This window comes from Salmo salar, chromosome ssa21 (genome assembly GCF_905237065.1).
Source record: "Salmo salar chromosome ssa21, Ssal_v3.1, whole genome shotgun sequence".
NCBI classification, from domain to species: Eukaryota; Metazoa; Chordata; class Actinopteri; order Salmoniformes; family Salmonidae; genus Salmo; species Salmo salar.
The window spans coordinates 41,122,582-41,145,000 of record NC_059462.1 but is presented as its reverse complement, the minus strand read 5'-3'; the positions used below and the strand labels follow the sequence as shown (position 1 = coordinate 41,145,000).

The window sequence follows — 22,419 nt, the reverse complement described above, 5'->3', positions numbered from 1 at the left end:
CTAATAACTTAAGTGAACACTTCTGGATCGTTTTCTGCTGAAAAGTGACTAGAAATCATTACTTTCACATACGAACCCTGTCCTTTTCTTGTGAAAGCCTCCGAAGTCATTCTCAGTCCCTTTCAGGTACAGTCATCATTGACATTCAAGAACAGGGTGCCGCAGCAAGCCTTCTACTTTTGATTTTCCTGTTTTCATTTCATAGTAGAAGAATGTGAAATCTGTTGAATCTTCTGTAATTGGTGGCAGAGCTATAGTAAACTCAGCAAAAAAAGAAATGTCCTTCTACTGTCAGAGTTTATTTTCAGAAAACTTAACATGTGTAAATATTTGTAGGAACATAAGATTCAACAACAGACAAACTGAACAAGTTCCACAGACATGTGACTAACAGATATGGAATAATGTGTCACTGAACAAAATCAAAAGTAAGTCAGTATCTGGTGTGGCCACCAGCTGCATTAAGTACTTCAGTGCATCTCCTCCTCATGGACTGCACCAGATTTGCCAGTTCTTGCTGTGAGATGTTACCCTACTCTTCTACCAAGGCACCCGAAAGTTCCCGGACATTTCTGGGGGGGAATGAATGGCCCTAGCCCTCACCCTCCAATCCAACAGGTCCCAGACGTGCTCGATGGGATTGAGATCTGGGCTCTTCGCTGGCCATGGCAGAACACAGACATTTCTGTCTTGCAGGAAATCACGAGCAGTATGGCTGGTGGCATTGTCATGCTGGAGGGTCATGTCAGGATGAGCCTGCAGGAAGGGTACCACATGAGGGAGGAGGATGTCTTCCATGTAATGCACAGCGTTGAGATTGTAACGCTCATCCCTTCGACGATAAATGCGAATCTGATTATCACCCCCGGTGAGACAAAACCGCGACTCGTCAGTGAAGAGCACTTTTTGCCAGTCCTGTCTGGTCCAGCGACGGTGGTTTTGTGCCCATAGACGACGTTGTTGCCAGTGATGTCTGGTGAGGACCTGCCTTACAACAGGCCTACAACCCCTCAGTCCAGTCTCTCTCAGCCTATTGCGGACAGTCTGAGCACTGATGGAGGGATTGTGCGTTCCTGGTGTAACTCGGGCTGTTGTTGTTGCCATCCTGTACCTGTCCCGCAGGTGTGATGTTCGGATGTACCGATCCTGTGCAGGTGTTGTTACACGTGGTCTGCCACTGCGAGGATGATAAGCTGTCCGTCCTGTCTCCCTGTAGCGCTGTCTTAGGCATTTCACAGTACGGACATTGCAATTTATTGCCCTGGCCACATCTGCAGTCCTCATGCCTCCTTGCACCATGCCTAAGACACGTTCACACAGATGAGCAGGGACCCTGGGCATCTTTCTTTTGGTGCTTTTCAAAGTCAGTAGAAAGGCCTCTTTAGTGTCCTAAGTTTTCATAACTGTGACCTTAATTGCCTACCGTCTGTAAGCTGTTAGTGTCTTAACGACCGTTCCACAGGTGCATGTTCATGAATTGTTTATGGTTCATTGAACAAGCATGGGAAACAGTGTTTAAACCCTTTGCAATGAAGATCTGTGAAGTTATTTAGATTTTTTTTACAAATTATCTTTGAAAGACAGGGTCCTGAAAAAGGGCCGTTTCTTTTTTTGCTGACTTTATATCCTCTATGTGCTTTCTCTCTCCAATATGTGTAGGTTATAATATACCAACTCTTTTGCGTCTATACTTCACACCTGAAAGTGACAATTCAAATACAGCTTTCGGGTACTCAATGAAATCACCCTTAAGCATTTGTGTTGTAAATTAGAATTTTCCCCCACTAATTAGCTTAAAAAGGTACGACACAAACATAAAAGTTAATTAGCAGGAATTTCCCGGGGATAGGTGGAGGTAACATTACCCTCCCTGGCATATGTGTATAGGCAGCAGTTTAGTTCAGAAGATCTGACGAAGAGGAGGCTGGAAATTAGAAGAGACGGAAGACCTCCTTTAGGTAACAATGAACATATCTGAAGGCATTTGATTGGAGTCTTCATGTGTTAGTGACTAGTTTGATCTCTCAAAGCCCCTGACAGACGGATGTTCCACACAGGATTAGACAACGTTGCCTGCCTCCCAAGTGGAACTCCTGTTTGGGTGCCATATGGGACTCAGACTTGGAGTAGAGAAAGAAAAAGAGAAGGTTATTATTGCCTCGTAGAGGAAAAGCCAAGAGGCATTTAGGAGTTGTTTTGCTTCATGTTAACTAATAGGAAGACGGAAGGTGCGGTGATGAGCGCAGTCTTTGAAGGCTCTTATCAGACAGTGACTTCAGGGCTGCTTGTGAGTTGGTTTATCACATGAACATGTCCTGCATCAACTGGGAAGTGAGTGTGAGTAAGTGAGTGAGTGAAAGAAAGGATATTGAGATGCTGAACCTGTCAATGTCGTCTACAATGTTTACCCCTCTAGCACTACAAGTCTATTTTGGGCATTCTGTCATTTTCTGGTCCCTTCACAGCTTAGGTGTGGCTACATCAAATGATGGCAGATGTTGGCAGAGAAAAAGTCTAGATTCATGTACTGGTGGTGTAAAACTTGACTTAAATCCTTTAGTTCCCTGGGGAACATAGGTCATCAAAAATTAGTGGTGTAAAAATCCAATCAATCATAAATCAAATGTAGTTATATTGGACATCAACAAGTTGTTGTTTTGTTGTTGTCTGGCAGGCAGAGTGCTTACATGGTGATGTGACTGGAGGTTATTTGGAAGTGAACTCATGATGAGGTAAGCCCAGCCTGAGACTTAATAGCCCAAATATCAACCTTGGACCTTCAGGATGTACTCTTGGTCTAATGGTTGAGACGTTGGGATGGCAAACGGGAGACTCGAGGTCAATTCCCACTGGTTACACTTACATGGTGCGTAAAACATGACGAGGGCATGCTTCTTCTTCTTCAGCGCTTCCCTGAAGTCCTCCATTCCTAGATGGCTGACGCTGGACGGCTTGTCTTCCCAGGACTGCTCTGGGGGAGGGGGCGCCTGGGGGCTGGTATAACAAAACCAGACATGACGATAAGGTATGATACACACCAACACTTGTGACTAGAAATGTTGACAACTGCCTGAGTTGAAGCCCATTGATCAACATATGACACTAATCCTGTGCTGGTAGGTAGACCCTGGATTATAGAAAAGATCATGACTTACTTCTGTAGAAACTCTATGATCTTGTCCTTGCTCCTGAGGTGGGGTAGAGTGAACTTCTCCTCTCCCATCTCAAAGTACTTGACGGTGGGGAAGCCGGAGATCTTGAAGCGCTCTCCCACTGCCTTGTGGATGGTGGTATCCACAGCTGCCAGAACACCAGGGCTCTGGAGCAACAAGAGTCAGATCAGGATACATCACATCATAGATCAGCTAGTTCGGATCACGGCCCTTACGGCTCAACTCAGCCCATTGAGAGTAAAGCAAAACCACTATAAAGACGTAAGCACATACACAGAGTTCAGGGGGGACACTCTTTTCACGCAATTTTGCCCGGTGGGTGGTACTGATGTAAAAGTCACAGTGGGAGTACATATCATTGAGCACACGGGTTCACAGTGTCGAGAACGAGCTGAGCACTCGCTCCTGTCCGGATCGTGGAATCTATTGAACACACCACTAAGCCATAGACTACCGGTTGGCTAAACCTAAGTAACGGATGATACCATTTCACCAGGCAGCCACAAAGATGAAGTAAACAAAAGTAAATCTCTGAATTCATGTTACGTTTGCCATTTCATGCAGCCGCAGAACAGAAAGAAGCTAATCAAAAGATATTGTATTCGAATTTCGCATTGTTTAATGTTGAGAGATATTAACATTGAAAAAGTAATGATACTGGGTGTGTAAGTATACCTCCAGGATAGTACGGTAAAGTCAGCCTCATGTATAGACCCTCCAACAAATAAATAAGACCAAGAACATCCAAAACCCATCAGATGAATGATAACGGCATTGATGTTGTTGGTTGGCTAGCAAGCAAAACTTGACGTTACACATCGTTCACGTTTGGGGAAACTGTTCCAGCCAATTGGTAGCTACAGTAGCTAACGTTAGTTCAAATAAAGCTCAATTATCTACTAATATAAAAGTGCAGTTATAAAGTAGAAAGTATAAATCCACCATAGCTTCATTTATGAATTAGGTCCCAGGCGGAGGGTTTTGGGTTGAACGTGGACGCGCACCGGATAGTACTTGCACTTTGAAACCCACGCACACTGACGTATAGCACCGCGCACCGGGAGAAATGGCGAGTAAAGAGTGTGTTCCTGAAGTTTACAGTGCACCAAACAAAACAGCAGCTCCTAAATAACTTTCAGGAGAGATTAAAAGAACAAGATTATTTGTAAAATTAGCCTCCACAATAGAGGTAAATAAAAATGTTTAAAACAGTTGACCCCTCTATAACGAGTTATTTCAATACAGGCCGAATAAAAACACTGAAAAATACACCTTCTCACTTCTATGTACTTCTATATAAAGTAGAAGGAGAAAAATAGATGACTTCAGAGGTCTCCTGTGCTCAGGGTGTAAGTAGTACAGCCTTCAGGCAGCACATCCGCATTAGGTAATGTGGGAGCTCTTCCCATTGACCTCCAAGCACTGGGTCTGGGCAGGGAGCCCAGGAGAAGATGAGGAAGGGAGGACAGGAGAATAGAGTGAGTCCAAGCTGCCGGTCTCCAGGCAGGCCGCTGCACGGGGACAGCACAGGGAGGGATGAGATAATTGCTCCAATCATGAGGCGATCTCTGGTGATTTTCATTGGCCTGCCCCTGGCTCTGGCTCAGGGCTGGAGGAGTGCAGCATTACCATAGTGGAGAGGACAGACACACCCTGCTAATCAGAAACACATAAGGAGCTCTGGCAGCCAGTGAGTCCAGCATGTGAGACTCTGACTGCACCAGCCAAGTACAAGGCCAAGTGGGGTTAATGTTCTGTTCTGATGTTCAGATAGTACATATCTCACAGCTGGGGTTTGGAATAAGTTAATTTTACAGAGTGGAGTTGCAAGGCTTCAACATAAGTATGAACATACATTTAAACACACAGAAACACCACGAGCTCTCTGTTGCATGCAAACACACTCACGCATCAAAAGCACCCTGTATATACACCATCATTGTACTTACATTTTTGTCTTTGTTGAGGTATTCAGCAGCTTCATCATACTCTGGCTTCATCTTCTTACAATGGCCACACCCTGCAGGTGAAAACACAAAGAGAGCTGACTAGCTGAGCGACGATGACTTAACGAACATAAACAGAAATGACAAGCCGAGTAAGACGTGCTAACGCCAGTTTAGGGATTCTCACCACACTTACCCACAATCACATTATAAGGAAATGGCCTTAATAGAACCAACCAAGTGTGTTAATAGAATGAATCAAGCCATTCACAACATTACCTTCTCAGCAGGGCCTCATCCAAGTAACATTCAAATAAACTGCAGGGAATTCTCCTTGGTTCCCGCCAACGGTTTTCAACTTAACACTGGCAGTTCTACTATATAAAAATGTACACAGTGTACAATACATTAAGAACACCTTCCTAGTATTGTGTTGCACACCCTGTTGCCAGAGTGACAGGGGAGAAGACAGTTTAAGCGAGACCACAGTGACATAGCAGGGTTGGGGATGCGATAGAACTAGTGTTCCCATACAGTGTGAGAACTAGCTGGGTGGACGGTGTGTGTGTGACACTGTGTGTGTGTGTGAGACACTGTGTGTGTGAGAGACACTGTGTGTGTGTGAGACACTGTGTGTGTGTGAGACACTGTGTGTGTGTGAGACACTGTGTGTGTGTGTGAGACACTGTGTGTGTGTGAGACACTGTGTGTGTAAGCTTGACTTGCTTTCCAACGGGGCTGTGACAACAAATTCCTGCGTCATGAATAAATGTTGTGTTTAATAAAAAATGTATGAGCTCTGCAGCAATGCAACTTATTTTTAAACAACTTTCAGACTGAACTCAATATTTGTACCAAGCATCCACTAGATGTTTTGTTGTTGGTATATTGTAAAGAGTAGCCGATGCTGTTTGAAGAGCAGTGTGTGTATATTTCCTGGTTGGATGGAACCGCAAGATCTTTAGTTGGCACACTGCCATATTCAAAAACAGCTGTGAACTGGCCTTAAAATCAATACAACACACTGCTGCATTCAAAATATGTATTCATGTTTTAATTGTAATATTTTTGTAGAATTGTCAAACAGGATGTATGCGAAGGAGGGGAGCACTGCCTCTGTCTGACCTTAAAAAGAGGAGTGTTAGAGAAGGAGACAGAGGAATAAAAGAGTCTATTATTCTATTCTCTGCATCATCTCCTCTCTACTGGTGCCATCACCTTCATTTACTGTCTGGGGAAGGAGGGTTAAGCTAGATGTAATATTTCTGATTCACAGCAGGGGAGTGTGTGTGTGTGTGTGTGTGTGTGTGTGTGTGTGTGTGTGTGTGTGTGTGTGTGTGTGTGTGTGTGTGTGTGTGTGTGTTTCTGTTGGAGAGTTGGAGAGACAAGTGTTTCGTGGCTATTAAAATAAGGCTGCTTCAGTGGGCGGCTGGCATCATCCTCTCTATCACCAGTCTGAATAGACTAGAGGATGCTGGGTAATATGCCAGTTGGGAGGCCAGATCCTGTTGTTTACCTCAGCCATTCACAGACATGAATTGGTCTCTATACATCCTGCATCTACAGCTGCACAAAGACAACTGAACCAGGCACAAAGACAACTGAACCAGGCACAGTGTGGAGGGAGGGAGCAGCACAGACAACTGAACCAGGCACAGTGTGGAGGGAGGGAGCAGCACAGACAACTGAACCAGGCACAGTGTGGAGGGAGGGAGCAGCACAGACAACTGAACCAGGCACAGTGTGGAGGGAGGGAGCAGCACAGACAACTGAACCAGGCACAGTGTGGAGGGAGGGAGCAGCATAGACAACTGAACCAGCAGTGTGGAGGGAGGGAGCAGCACAGACAACTGAACCAGGCACAGTGTGGAGGGAGGGAGCAGCACAGACAACTGAACCAGGCACAGTGTGGAGGGAGGGAGCAGCACAGACAACTGAACCAGGCACAGTGTGGAGGGAGGGAGCAGCACAGACAACTGAACCAGGCACAGTGTGGAGGGGAGGGAGCAGCACAGACAACTGAACCAGCAGTGTGGAGGGAGGGAGCAGCACAGACAACTGAACCAGCAGTGTGGAGGGAGGGAGGGAGCAGCATAGAAAACTGAACCAGCAGTGTGGAGGGAGGGAGCAGCACAGACAACTGAACCAGCAGTGTGGAGGGAGGGAGCAGCACAGACAACTGAACCAGCAGTGTGGAGGGAGGGAGCAGCACAGACAACTGAACCAGGCACAGTGTGGAGGGAGGGAGCAGCACAGACAACTGAACCAGGCACAGTGTGGAGGGAGGGAGCAGCACAGACAACTGAACCAGGCACAGTGTGGAGGGAGGGAGCAGCACAGACAACTGAACCAGGCACAGTGTGGAGGGAGGGAGCAGCACAGACAACTGAACCAGCAGTGTGGAGGGAGGGAGCAGCACAGACAACTGAACCAGCAGTGTGGAGGGAGGGAGCAGACAGGATAGGAACCTCTGGGTAAGAGCTGGACAAAAATAAAAGCTGATGCTCTTGATCATGAGACCATTACTCTCACTATGACAGGAGGACCATTTAGAAACCGCAGTGTGTGTTGGTGTGTGTCTCCACGTGTTCTTGGCAGTGCCAGGGAGGGTTTGTGTGTGTGTGTGTGTGTGTGTGTGTGTGTGTGTGTGTGTGTGTGTGTGTGTGTGTACAAGCTACTGAAATGCCTGATATGCTTGTATCAGCTGGCTGCTCTTGGCTTGGGCGTCTCAGTGAGTGGCCACAGCAGTGCCCAGTGAAGTGTGAAAGCCAGGCTGCCCATTGTGAGAGGCAGGGCACCAAGGGGCGAGGGAGGGTCGGTCTAGTGGCCTTCCTGTGTTATAACAAGGAGCCATATTAAATGGGACTTGAACCCCCAGTGAGCCAGGGCTCGTTATTTACTACAAATGGGTCCCAGGGTGGGGACACGGGTGGGTCCCAGGGTGGGGACACGGGTGGGTCCCAGGGCGGGTCCCAGGGTGGGGACACGGGTGGGTCCCAGGGTGGGGACACGGGCGGGTCCCAGGGTGGGGACACGGGCGGGTCCCAGGGCGGGGACACGGGAGGTGTCTTCATGCAGATTCAGAGTATAACAGTGCATGTAATGTTGCATTCTAAAATGCGTTTCAATATGCACATGCATTTGAAGTAATACAGTGTGTTTTGACAACAGCACGGCTTTTCAACTCTGTCAAAACATCCCCCTGACGTTTCCCTGCTTCTCTCCTGACCGAGATCACGTTCGTTTTGGAAGAAGCTGAAATGGAAATCGAACCAACTAACAATGTTAACTGTGACAGTTTTACAATGTCTTTGTAACAAAAGCAATCTGTTACATATGTAGCCTCATGACGTCATCATAGCCTGTTCCCCTGAGTGTGTGTGTGTGTGTGTGTGTGTTACTTACATGGGGCATAGAACATGACCAGGGCAGATGGGTGTTCCTCCAGGAACCCATCTAAGGAGTCGTCAGTCAGGTGGAAGACGGGGGAGTCAGTCTCCGACCATTGGACCTCTGGGGCCTTCGGCTGGGGGGGCTGGGGACTGGATGGGGAGAGCGAGGTAGTGGGGGTGGGAGTGAAAATGAGAGGGGGAAAGATAGAAGGGAAAGAGGGGTGAGAGCAAAAATGAGAGGGGGAAAGATGTAAGGAGGCCAGAAGTGAGTTAAAGCATGTCTGTTATGAGGCAGACCTAGCTATAGATCATCCAGAAGTGAGTTAAAGCATGTCTGTTATGAGGCAGACCTAGCTATAGATCATCCTCCACCTCACATCAGCTACATCTGGCCTGTACTGGTCACACCCGTATGACAGAGCCCTCCCTACCACTGCCAAGACCAAATACAGACACCTTCCAGTCTTTCATCCATACTGGCCACTAGTCAAGGAGAAAATGTACGAGGGTTCATAACACTGTCTAGGGGGATGGATATCTGTTTTAAATGTCACTATGTGCAAATGGGATGCGGTCATAAATCTACAGCTTCCAGACAGTGTGCTCCGGAGTACTTAAAAAAAATTATAACTAGGCAAGTCAGTTATGAACAAATTCTGATGGCCTACGCCCCCCGGCCAAACCCTCCCCTAAACCAGACGACTCTGGGCACCGAATCACAGCCAGTTGTAACACAGCCTGGTCTGTAGACACACCTCAAGCACTGCAATACAGTGGCTTAGACCGCTGCGCCACTCGGGAGGCCGAGTGCATGTCGTCGCCATTATAATAAAAAGTACAGATAGGCTATACTTATACACAGTACTTATTCATAGCCAGATGTCCAGGTCGTTCCTAGGCAACGTCAGGTGCACTTCCTCCTTACTTAGCTAGATCGTGATGAATACCACTAAACCCCTTGTGTGTGGTGTCTCTTCCATAATTCCACCATAGAGGAATCTAAAGGTCAAATGCTGCAGTATTTTTCAGGTTCAGGTTCAGCCCATCTCGTGGTGGCTGTGTTTTTTAAAAATGTTTAATTGAACCTTTATTTAACTAGGCAAGTCCGTTAAAAACAAATTCTTATTTACAATGACGGCCTACACCGACCAAATCCAGACAACGCTGGGCCAATTGTGCACCGCCCTATGGGACTTCCAATCCCGGCCGGATGTGATGCAGCCTGGATTCGATCCGGGGACTGTAGTGACGCCTCTTGCACTGAGATGCAGTGCCTTAGACCACTGCGCCACTCGGGAGTCCTGTGTGAGGCCGTCAGAGGCATATAATATTCACTAAGGATATTCAAGACGATTGGATACATATCTAGATACATGGCTTCGATACGATACAGGAACCAGACGTTTTAGTTTGAAATGATTCGGTGCTATTAGAGAACGAATTGATGCGATTCGGTTCAATGCGATATAATTCGATGCACTAATGTGTTGCATACAACACATACATTTTCCATTCTAAATTAAAATCTGCTGCTGATGGAGCTCATGAGCCTCGCCGAGCTGACGTGTGTGTGTGTGTGTGTGTACTATGTAAGCACCTGAGCTGAGCTATAAGGGAGGCATCTACAGTACCACCCCACTACCTGGTTAGGGGAGGGGGGGAGGGGGGCAATGTAGCCTGTTTTCTGTCCCCCCACTTTGGCACTGAAATCACCATCACCCACAAATCAACTGGTCATTTTCGAAGATTAAGTGTTTGAGCTAGTAATGTATTAATATGTTTTGTGTACAAATTAGCTATGACATAGCCAATGCATATATAGCTTAATATTTATTGTGTACAAATTAGCTATGACATAGCCAATGCATATACAGCACAACTTTGGATTTCACCCCCATCTCAAAATCAGATAGTTTTGACCATTTTGATGTTTTTAGTGAGCTTTTCTCTTGCCTCGCAAAAGTGAATTCTGTCCTTGTTATGAAATTATCAACTTTACCCTGCGTGTGTGTGTGTGTGTGTGTGTGTGTGTGTGTGTGTGTGTGTGTGTGTGTGTGTGTACAAACATACATGCATACATATACATATTTTGGTAAAACACAATTTTCAACAGCACATATTGTAGATAGCAATAGCCTAGCAATTTACATAAGTTGTCACTCAACTAGTAAAGCCTAATATCCCGAAAGGCATTTTAGAATTTGAATGCTCAAGGTTCTGCACAGATGTGCAAGATCAGCGCGTGAAGCTGGGCACACTGCGCAGTCTGACTAGGCTACTGATATTCTCTGGGGTTGTTCGGCATGCAAAATGACTTGTTCAATGACTGTCAACACAGTTACATGCTTAGTTCCACACTGAATGAGAGGACGCATCAGTTGTCACAAAATAGGAGGTATTTTTGGGAAGTACAAAGAAAGCTAGAACCCAAAAAAGTTAATCAGCGATTCATAACGTTTTAATAAATTCTCTGACCAATGCAAGCTACATTTGGATCGGTTTGGGGTCCGCGGACCAATGCAGACATAACGTTTGAATAGGGACCGATGCATATCGGTGAATCGTTACATCCCTAATCACTAACTATTAGTACTACAGGTCTCCTAGCTGGTCACCTAGCTGAGCTGGTCACCTAGCTGAGCTGGTCACCTAGCTGAGCTGGTCACCTAGCTGAGCTGGTCACCTAGCTGAGCTGGTCACCTAGCTGAGCTGGTCACCTAGCTGAGCTGGTCACCTAGCTGGTCAGACTGGACAGGGACCTGGAGAAAGCCTCTGAGTCAGGACCACTTTGAACAGATGCTTGGTGGGTGTGGGCGTCAGTGTGTGTGTGTATGTGTGTGTTTGTGAGAGAGAGAAAGAGTGTGTGTGTGTGTGTGTGAGTGCGTGTACTTGTTATGGGTCTACACCGTGGGATTGTCTCTGAAGGGGTTAGAACACTCCACAGAGAGGAAAGCGGTCATGGTTTGAAGCATCTGCCAGAGCCACTCGAGACTCAAACTGTCTGTGTTCTTTGACCTTAGAGGCACTGTTCCTGTTCCCATATAACAATGTTTTCTCTCTGTCTGTGTTTCCTGAAATAGCTGTGAAATCTGTTCTGTGCCCTTTCAATAGACTAGAGCATGGTAAACAGTCGAATGAGTGTGAGAGCCAACGGGGAATAGAGTGAACGGGGACATTAAAGGGTGTGTTGATGCACACTTCATGCAGGAGTAAAATGCCATGTTTATCTAAAGCGGGTTACAGTACAGTAAGTGTACCGGTATAAATTTTTAGTATATGCATGTGGCCTTGCTAACACCACACGCTTACCAACTGAGCCCAACAGGAATAGGCCACAGAACTTTTCCCACATCAGTTCCCTAACCAGTGATCAAGAAAAGCTCCGGACTCTATTTTATGAAGGGAAAGTGATAGAGGCGAAAGGAAGGCAGGAAGGAAACGGTTAAAACACTCACTTCTTCATCCAGTCAGCGATGTCCTTGGCTGTACCTCCGTAGTTTTCATAGTGGTGCAGGAACTTCCCCTTCCTAAAGACCGGGGGGGGGGGGGGGAAGCGAGAGAGAGACATATGCTAGCGACAGTACAGAGCGACCCCATCTAGAAAACCCACGTCATGCGTGTTGCACAATGTTCTAAGTTGTGATTCTAAGAACTACGGCACTACCTACTGTAACCTACTGTTGACTACACTGAAAGAGATGACCTCTAGGAGAGTGCCTTTTATTACCACTAACATCACTTCATTGGTCAATGCACACAAGATCCAACCGAAATTTGACTTGCGCTTTTATCCCAACCCCTCTGAAAGACACACATACATTCATAGACAGATTTTTTTGGAGAGGACCCGGAAGCTGTTGTTGTGGGGGGTTAAGTGCCTTGCCCAGGGGCACAACGGTAGGTAATGGCATCTAGGACTTGATACTAGCAACCCTTCGATTGCCAGCTCACTTCCCACCTGATTTTTCCCATCAGACCTGGGATTCGACCTGGCAACCCTCTGGTTGCTGGCTCGCCTCTCTAACCGCTAGGCTACCTGCCGCCCCACAGAGGATTTACAGGTTCCTCAGAGAGAAATTCAGTACATCAGAGAGCTGAGTCACTGTTGTGGAAAGGAAACAAAAGGAAATGTTTTGTGAAAAAAAGCTCAAACACATTAACATCACTAGGTTTAAACTTGCTAAAATGTAGCCAAACAATAGTAAAAGAGCAAATCTTGTATGGACTCATCGTTATTATGCATTAGAAGAGAAACTGGCTAAAAACAGCATTTAGCTGTTCTGGAGGGGGGGGGGGGGGATCCAATTGTGTGAATACTGTATATGTGGAAACAGATCCTCATGTACTAACTTCATCTTCCCTGACCTCCTGCATGTGTCCCGAGACTGAAACAAAATCGGTGGTGGTGGTGTGCCGTAGGACACTAGCTGCTCCAGCGGAACCTAGCTGCTCCAGCGGAACCTAGCTGCTCCAGCGGAACCTAGCTGCTCCAGCGGAACCTAGCTGCTCCAGCGGAACCTAGCTGCTCCAGCGGAACCTAGCTGCTCCAGCGGAACCTAGCTGCTCCAGCTGAACCTAGCTGCTCCAGCTGAACCTAGCTGCTCCAGCTGAACCTAATGCCTGCAGATCCTGGTAATTTGTAACAGTCACTGATCTGCAGGGAATAAAATACAGCAGCCAGAGTTGTACAGTATTAGTGCCACTCATCACTTGTAGTTTAATAGGCACAGAGGAAGAGGCCCTTCTGGGTTCCTACGTTTCGTTTTTTGCTCCGCAAAAATGTTAAAAACACTTAGGACTAAAGCCTGCAGGTATAATACATGATGATGCAGTTATATAACAAGTTCTAAAGCATTATACACGCAGGCTTTAAGTATCAACAAAATGTTTAACTTTGTGGCCTCTCTTCACTGGAAAGAAAAGACATTGGAAAGGGAACTTCAACAGCAAGACAGAGAAAGATCATTGTAGCAGCAGTAGGGTTGTTAGCCCCACCACTCTAGAGGCTGGGTTGGAAGGCTGAGTGTCTGGCACTCGCGGATGCTTTTTCAAAGCCTATGTCAGATACTCCAATTAGAGTAATTAGCTCCAATGAGTGTCATTTGCTCAATATTAGGAGTTAAGAAATAAAGTTGACAGCAATAGAAATAAGATATTCTCCTATTTTCAACTGTAGGCATGTCATTTCTATATACAGCACCAGACAAAAGTTTGGACACACCTACTCATTCAAGGGTTTTTCTTTATTTTCTACATTGTAGAATAATAGTGAAGACAACAAAATTATGAAATAACATGTGTAACCATGTACTAACCAAAAAAAAAGTGTTAAACAAATCCAAATATATTTTATATTTGAGATTCTTCAAAGTAGCCACCCTTTGCCTTGACAGCTTTGCACACTCTTGGCATTCTCTCAACCAGCTTCACCTGGAATGCTTTTCTAACAGTCTTGAAGGAGTTCCCACACTTGTTGGCTGCTTTTCCTTCATTCTGCGGTCCAACTCATCCCAAACCATCTCAATTGCGTTGAGGCTGGGTGATTATGAAGGCCAGGTCTTCTGATGCAGCACTCCACCACTCTCCTTCTTGGTCAAATAGCCATTAAAAAACAAATGATAGTCCCACTAAGCGCAAACCAGATAGGATGGCGTATCGCTGCAGAATGCTGTGGTAGCCATGCTGGTTAAGTGTGCCTTGAATTCCACATAAATCACTGACAAGGTCACTAGAAAAGCACCCCCACACCATCACATCTCCTCCTCCATGCTTCACGGTGCAAACCACACATGCAGAGATAATCCGTTCACCTACTCTGCGTCTCACAAAGACGAGGTTGGAACCAAAAATCTCAAATTTGGACTAATCAGACCAAAGGACAGATTTCCACCGGTCTAATGTCTTTTGCTCATGTTTCTTGGCCCAAGCAAGTCTCTTCTTATTTTTGGTGTCCTTTAGTAGTGGTTTCTTTGCAGCAATTCAACCACGAAGGCCTGATTCACGTAGTCTCCTCTGAACAGTTGATGTTGAGATGTGTCTGTTACTTGAACTCTGAAGCATTTAAATGGGCTGCAATTTCTGGGGCTGGTAACTTTAATGAACTTATCCTCTGTAGCAGAGGTAACTCTGGGTCTTCCTTTCCTGTTGCGGTCCTCATGAGAGCCAGTTTCTTCATATCGCTTGATGGTTTTTGCAACTGCACTTGAAGAAACTTTTTATTTTTTATTTTCCAGATTGACTGACGTTCATGTCTTAAAGTAATGATGGACTGTTGTTTCTCTTTGCTTATTTGAGCTGTTCTTGCCACAATAGGGACTTTTACCAAATAGGGCTATCTTCTGTATACCCCCCTACTTTGTTACAACACAACTGATTGGCTCAAACCTATTAAGGAAGAAAGAAATTCCACAAATTAACTTTTAACAAGGCACACCTGTTAATTGAAATGCATTCCAGGTGAGTATCTCATGAAGCTGGTTGAGAGAATACCAAGAGTGTGCAAAGCTGTCATCAAGGCAAAGGGTGGCTACTTTGAAGAATCTCAAATAATCAACACTTTTTTGGTTACTACATGATTCCATGTGTGTTATTTCATAGTTTTGATGTCTTCACTATTATTCTACAATGTAGAAAATAGTAAAAATAAAGAAAATCCTGGAATGAGTAGGTGACCAAAGTTTTGACTGGTACTGTATTTGGACACACCTACTCCCTGCTGCACTTCCAAAGCCCTAAGTGCATGAGGGAGGTGTGTGTGTGTGTATAGCTTAAAGTAAGGCGGATGAGAGATGAGACTCACTCAAAGTAACAGAAGGTGGGGTAGCCCTTGACATTGTACTCCTGCTTGAGGCCGTCAAACTCGGCTGGGTGCACGTTCATCCCAGCCAGCACCTAGAGACCAGACACCGGGAGCACGCACGAACACACCGAATTTATTCAAAATCATCACATCACAGCAGGTTAGTTCATTAGAGAAGCACCAAAAAAAGCTCCACTAAATTAAGATGAATGACTCAAAGGGGGGGACCATGTAAACAGAACGAGACATGAAAACAGGATGTGTGACAAAGGGGACAATGAAATATGCATTGTAATTTGTTCCATCTTGGTTGGCTTTTCAAAACTCAAAGCATCTGTCAAATCCATTTCAATCTGTGAGGTTCCCTGCCTTCATAATGTCAATGTTTTAAGACTTGTGTCAACACGATTTGGGCTGTCTTATTATTTTTGAAGACTTAAATAAACTGAGAAAAATGTCCTCTTCCTGCACCTGTGACGATATGGTGAAAAATGTGTTGGATGACCTGGCGGACTCTTGCTTATAGTCCCAAATCTATCACTTCCTTCTGCTATCACCTCCTCGCACGCACCACACACACACACACCATGCAGAGCCAAAACAGAACACTCCATATGTTGTGTGGTGTGTGTGTGTGTGTGTGTGTGTGTGTGTGTGTGTGTGTGTGTATACAAGAGAGCTAAATGCATTCATTATGCAAATCTCTAAACAAGAGGCTTATTTATTCACTCATCATCAGCCAGACTAGCTGAAATCAGACAAAGTATGTGTCCCAAATGACTTCTTATTCCCTATATAGTGCACTACTAAAAAAGGTAATATAGGGAACAGGGTGGACAGGGAATAGGGTGGCATTTGGGAACCGAACAAAAACACCTTAAATTAGATCCCATTCCTTTCTATGCTGCTCCATATGAGGCAAACACACGAACAGAGAGATGCAGCTACAGTAGGTGTTTCTAAGCAGTAGCTAGGTGGATGTTCTCCCCTCAGAGTCTCTCTACTATGCTATGCCTCTTCTGTGCTTGAAGGTGCATATTCGTCATGAACACGCGGTCTTGGTGTTCACTTGATGCTTTCTCCTGTGTGATACTGATCCTTGGCTGACTCTTTGGTCTACTTTCTTATTGTTGAGCTGGAGATGTTTTACTTCAGCACTGGAACCAAACTACATCTAGCTTTCAAATCTCATCTGTAACCTGTTTTTAAAAAATGGGGCAATCTGTTGGTTGCTACATCCATTTTCAGACTTTTAAAACAATTAGTTATTGAAGACAATACCCTATAGATGCCTCATGAGCTTAGTTTAACTGTCGAACCCCATCAGAACCCAACACATAAGCTTGTTTTAACTCCTCTGTTTGTAAACAATGTGAATGTAAACAAACACTGTACAGCCTCAAAACATGTTAAAACTATATTGTTGATATTATGGATGATCAGTCCTTGTATCCATAGCTCTGGCTGTGAACTGGAGAGTGGTTACATTTCCTCTAGCCCAATCCCTCAGCTTTTTACCAAATCATTGGTGGGGTTGACCTTGGTTATTCTTCCAACTGCAGATTGCTGCTTTAAGACTTGAATTTTACTATTTTGTTTTCAGTGTGTGTTTGTGGTGGAGGGAGGGAGGAGGACGAAAAGGGAGAGCGAACAAAGGAGCAAACACAAACACTCTGCAGTCTAAACTGGCATATAACCCATACAGAGACTGGAGACTTCAACTGCAGGAAGTTGATCCCATAACTGTGGCTGTGGGGATTTAAAGTGGCAATATGTACCTATTTGGGCGACCCGACCAAATTCACATAGAAATGTGAGTAATAGATCTATCATTCTACTTGAAAGCAAGTCTAAGAAGCGGTAGATCTGTTCTATGTGTACCATTTCTATGATTTCTGTTGTTACTTTGTATTTTTTTACGTCTTATACATTCCGTTTTGTACACCATCTTCAAAATAGCTGAAACAACAATATTTTTGGTTATGGAAAATATATTTCAGAGCAGTCAGTTTAGATGATGATACAATGATTCTGATGAATGGATTTGAACTGAGAATGTTTTGGGACTAACTACTAGGCAACTAACCCAAAACCAAACTCGGAGACAAAGCAGGTGACAGTGTGTTCGGATTTTAAACAATGACAATGTGAGAAGATTTGACTTACATATGAACCCTTGGTCTCTGTAGCTGCCTGTTGAAATACAGGCTGCATCCTCTTACAGACACCACACCCTGTAGGAGGAAGATCACGACACATTACAGAAGCACACCGTCACTCAGTCGCTCTCAATCAACATACTAAACAAGAAGAGTTCCATTGTTTTATCATTCTATCAAGGGCCCAGTAGAATATGAATAGAACTTTGAAGAGCTTGATAGATCTAGATTATACAACCAATAAACTACTGCAACATCAACATTCAGTTCAAGGACCCAGTGCTTTTCCTTTATACAACTACAAATGGCCAATCGTTAAGTATTACTCCTGTCCGGTGAAATGCTATAAATCCATGCATTTTAATGAAAAGGCTGGATATAAATTGTAACATTTTTACGTAAAAGAAAACCATCTAGAGCTTGTAAATTGGCTGGAGGAGCATGGTTGTACATTTCATCAATTATTTTATTCAATAAATACCTGATTATCAAAATCAATGAGTCTGGCAGTAAGGGAATAGGACAAATCGTAGAGGGCTTTAAGGGGCCTCCTACCACATCACTTCCCTAAACTCTCTCTGCTTACTGGAGGGATGCATCCCAAATGGCACCCTATTTCATATATTGTGTACTACGTTTGACCAGGATCCATAGGACTCTGGTCAAAGGTAGTGCACTATGCAGGGCATATGGTGCAATTTGGGATGCGTCCCGTTTCATTTCCGATCTTCAAAGACTCTTCTGATGATGTGCTGTATATTCCATGCCAGTCATTAAAGATTATCTACCAATAGAAGCTATTTGCTCTTATCCCGACTTCTCTAAATAGCTTCAGTAGGAGTTCTTATCAAGAGGTAAAAAACGTATATTAGGAGTCCGTGATTGTGTGTGTGTGTGTGTGTGTGTGATGACTCACATGGGGCATAGAACATCATGAGGATTGGCCTTTCCTCCCTCTTTAGAAGCTTCCTGAAGTCCTGAAAGAGAAAGGAGAAGAGCTGTGAGGAAAAAAGGGACCTACTGTAGAATGCAGTGAGTGAACTCAGTAGATTGTTGCTCAATAGCTCTGCCTGAAAAGTGTATAAGCCGTCAAAACCTTGGATTCTCAACCCTACTCCTGAAGTGTGCACTTGTACACTCTCCCTCATGGATTTAAAAGGAATGGACGTGAGGAGAATATGCAATTAAGATTCTCCCAAGGGCTGCATTCTGACTCTCTATCCTTCTCCAGATGTTTACACTTGTTCAATCGCCCGAATGCATTTCAGAGGTCCATCCCCACTGACCTTCTCCTCCAATGGGGTTTGAGGAAGCGAGGAGAGAGGAGTATGTAATTGACATTCTCCCCGATTCTTCCTCTCCTTGATTCCTCTTCCAAGGTCGCTGACCTCTGACCTCCAATGTGCTTTGAAAGGGATCCTTTACTCCTCCCAAAGGAGAGTTGTTAAGGCTGACTAATCAACAGATATACTAGGAGCAGGGGGTGGACAACACTGAGGTACACTGTCCATCTCTCTTTGGCTCTTCATATGTATCACTTAAAGGAAAGCACCAATCAAAAACGATCTTTTGGTATTTATTTCATTAGTCCACTGTTGATATAACAATGGAAAACGCATCACACTGTGACACTTCCTGTATTTTTAAAGTTCTAGATCTTGAAAACGTGATTTCTGACATGCAAAACATGTTGGGACTGTATCAACAGTGAACTAAGGAAACAAATATCAAAAGATAGGTACCACTCAGTCTAAGTGACCAGTCACTATGACAATAACTTCCAGACAACAGCTGCTGTCAAACATGCTCATCATCAGAAGACTTTTTGAACATGCCTTTTGATGGACAGAGAGAGAGAGAGAGAGAGAGATCAATCTGCACTCAGAGGGTGGGCTCTCCTCTTATCCTAATGCTTTATTCATCCTTCCTTCCTCACTTCCTGAAAGTCTCATTCAGCAGAAGCTGTTGACACATCTACACCACTCAACAACCCCCCAGGCATGATACGCCACCCAAAAATATAGGATAAAACAGAATGTTAGTTCATCAAAACACTGTTCAAAGGTGTGTGTGTGTGTGCCATTTGTGTACAGAGCTGTGTTCTGACGGCGTGTCGGCCTCGCTGTTGGAAGGCTGTCTGTCAGAGTGCTGACTGCAGTCAGACCAACTCTCCCTTAATACGCCGTGTTTGAACTCAACTGACGTGAACTTCAGAGCGTTTCAGCTTTCTGATGATCACCTGGTCAGTGTATTGCTTTGTGTTGTCAGCTTGGAATGTATCAAGGTGAGCACATTTAGTGGCAGGGAGGCTGGAGGGTAGGGACAATCTCTCCACTCTAACCTTTGATGGGAAGTTAGGGCATTTGTCAGTGGGTTGCTATGAACGGTTGTTGTAAACTGAAAGGAAGTCAACATTGTGCCAGGAAACACACATTCCCATGCAGAAGCACCTTGCTGTAAGACAACATGTTATTTCAGTACTTACTTTCTCAGTTTCTACATGAACAACATCTTCAGCATCCGGGTTCTCTTCCCAAAGAGGAGGTCCTGTGGGATCTTTTAAAAACGCCACCATGGACTGGAGGGCAGGAGAGAAGGAGAGACACTCAGAGTCTAAACAATCATTATCATTCTGTAACAACAAAAAGTGATGTTCACCCTCTAGATTCTAGACATAGTGCTAAACACAAAAATAATTCCACATCATTTAAAAATACACATTTCCCCCCTGTTGTCATACAAAACAGAAGGTTCTAGACTAACAGATGGCAGATGGTATAAATGGCCATCTCAGTGTTCTCCCATCCATCCATCGCAAAGTAACCATGTAAGCAATTTCCACATGTTAACGGTTCATAATGACTTTGATGAGCCTTCCAGACAGACATGAATAGCCATTTAAATACAACAGAAGGTAGGACGGGAAACATTCAACCCGAACTAAAACACTGCTCCCTTTCTGCTCTGCTCAGCCATACACTAACTTTACAATTACATCCTTTTCACCATTTCAACAAATGAAAGTGAAACCTCCCTTCAAATGAAACCTCCCTTCATATAAGTCATATTCTTCAGTGAGGTTATTACACCTGTCTTACCTTATTACCAACTAGACTACTATGTACTGATGTGCTCACAGCCTCATCCCCTGCCAATGGGCTGGACCAGCCAGGACAGAGAGACGGCAGATCTACTCCATTACTCCAGCCACTCTCATGCCAGCGCTCTGACTATAAAGCACTCATAAACCCATTGGATTATCAAGTCTTGACTAACCACAAGTCCGTCCAATCGGCATCATCGTGCAGGAAGAGAACCATGGTGATGTACAGAAACAGAGACATTAAGAGAACGAACTCCCATTCATTTAACCAGGAAACAAAGATGTCACTCCAATAAGTGCATTGTTTTCATATCAATTACTGTATTGTTGACCTACACTAACAAGGAAAAGAAGATGTCACTGAAATAATGACTGTTGATTGAGACCTTGGGGGACTGTGGGACAATGAGTGAGTCAGTAAAGACCTTGTATGTAGCAGGTCTGTTGTACTCTGTATGGAACGTCCCATCTCTGCAAGAGACAAGAACATTATTAAATTAATAAAGAGAAGTAGTAGGGTACTTCTGGTATAGCGTGGCCTTGCATGACTTCCTGGAGAACATTCGTACATGTCATTCTTTCTGATGGGGGGCATCTCTTCTAAGCGACACACAGTAAAACAATGAGGTACATGTTACAGTTGAGATACTCACTTATAATGCAGGAGATCAGCACCACCACTTTTAGAGCTGGGATCTACCTTCACTTTCTTACACAGTTTACGTCCCTCTGAATCCCTGACAGAGAGAGCGATGAGGGGACAGAGAGAGACAGAGAGAGCGATGAGGGGACAGAGAGAGAGAGAGAGATGAGGGGACAGAGAGAGAGAGAGAGATGAGGGGACAGAGAGAGAGAGAGAGATGAGGGGACAGAGAGAGAGAGAGAGATGAGGGGACAGAGAGAGAGAGCGATGAGGGGACAGAGAGAGAGAGCGATGAGGGGACAGAGAGAGAGAGAGATGAGGGGACAGAGAGAGAGAGAGAGAGAGATGAGGGACAGAGAGAGAGAGAGAGAGATGAGGGAACAGAGAGAGAGAGAGATGAGGGAACAGAGAGAGAGAGAGATGAGGGGACAGAGAGAGCGATGAGGGGACAGAGAGAGAGATGAGGGGACAGAGAGAGAGATGAGGGGACAGAGAGAGAGATGAGGGGACAGAGAGAGAGAGATAGATGAGGGGACAGAGAGAGAGAGAGAGATGAGGGGACAGAGAGAGAGAGAGAGAGAGATGAGGGGACAGAGAGAGAGAGAGAGAGAGATGAGGGGACAGAGAGAGAGAGAGAGAGAGATGAGGGGACAGAGAGAGAGAGAGAGATGAGGGGACAGAGAGAGAGAGAGAGATGAGGGGACAGAGAGAGAGAGAGAGATGAGGGGACAGAGAGAGAGAGAGTATGAGGGGACAGAGAGAGAGAGAGATATGAGGGGACAGAGAGAGAGAGAGCGATGAGGGGACAGAGAGAGAGAGAGCGATGAGGGGACAGAGAGAGAGAGAGCGATGAGGGGACAGAGAGAGAGAGAGCGATGAGGGGACAGAGAGAGAGAGAGCGATGAGGGACAGAGAGAGAGAGAGCGATGAGGGGACAGAGAGAGAGAGAGAGCGATGAGGGGACAGAGAGAGAGAGAGCGATGAGGGGACAGAGAGAGAGAGAGCGATGAGGGACAGAGAGAGAGAGAGCGATGAGGGGACAGAGAGAGAGAGAGCGATGAGGGGACAGAGAGAGAGAGAGCGATGAGGGGACAGAGAGAGAGAGAGCGATGAGGGGACAGAGAGAGAGAGAGAGATGAGGGGACAGAGAGAGAGAGAGAGATGAGGGGACAGAGAGAGAGAGAGAGATGAGGGGACAGAGAGA

General features: G+C 45.2%; 1 protein-coding gene across 2 annotated transcripts in view; it reads right to left on the bottom strand.

Annotated features, from left to right (window-relative positions):
* Positions 1-22,419, bottom strand: part of pdia5 (protein disulfide isomerase family A, member 5) — a 59,216-nt gene that overhangs the window by 11,897 nt on the left and 24,900 nt on the right. For both annotated transcript variants that reach the window (XM_014165259.2, NM_001139963.1), the window contains 11 exon segments: positions 21,226-21,309; positions 20,998-21,043; positions 19,955-20,047; positions 18,386-18,446; positions 17,477-17,544; positions 15,311-15,402; positions 11,967-12,038; positions 8,525-8,661; positions 5,123-5,193; positions 3,156-3,319; positions 2,864-2,994 (listed from right to left, as the gene is read on the bottom strand). In XM_014165259.2, the coding sequence (XP_014020734.1) occupies positions 2,864-2,994; positions 3,156-3,319; positions 5,123-5,193; positions 8,525-8,661; positions 11,967-12,038; positions 15,311-15,402; positions 17,477-17,544; positions 18,386-18,446; positions 19,955-20,047; positions 20,998-21,043; positions 21,226-21,309 (1,019 nt within the window).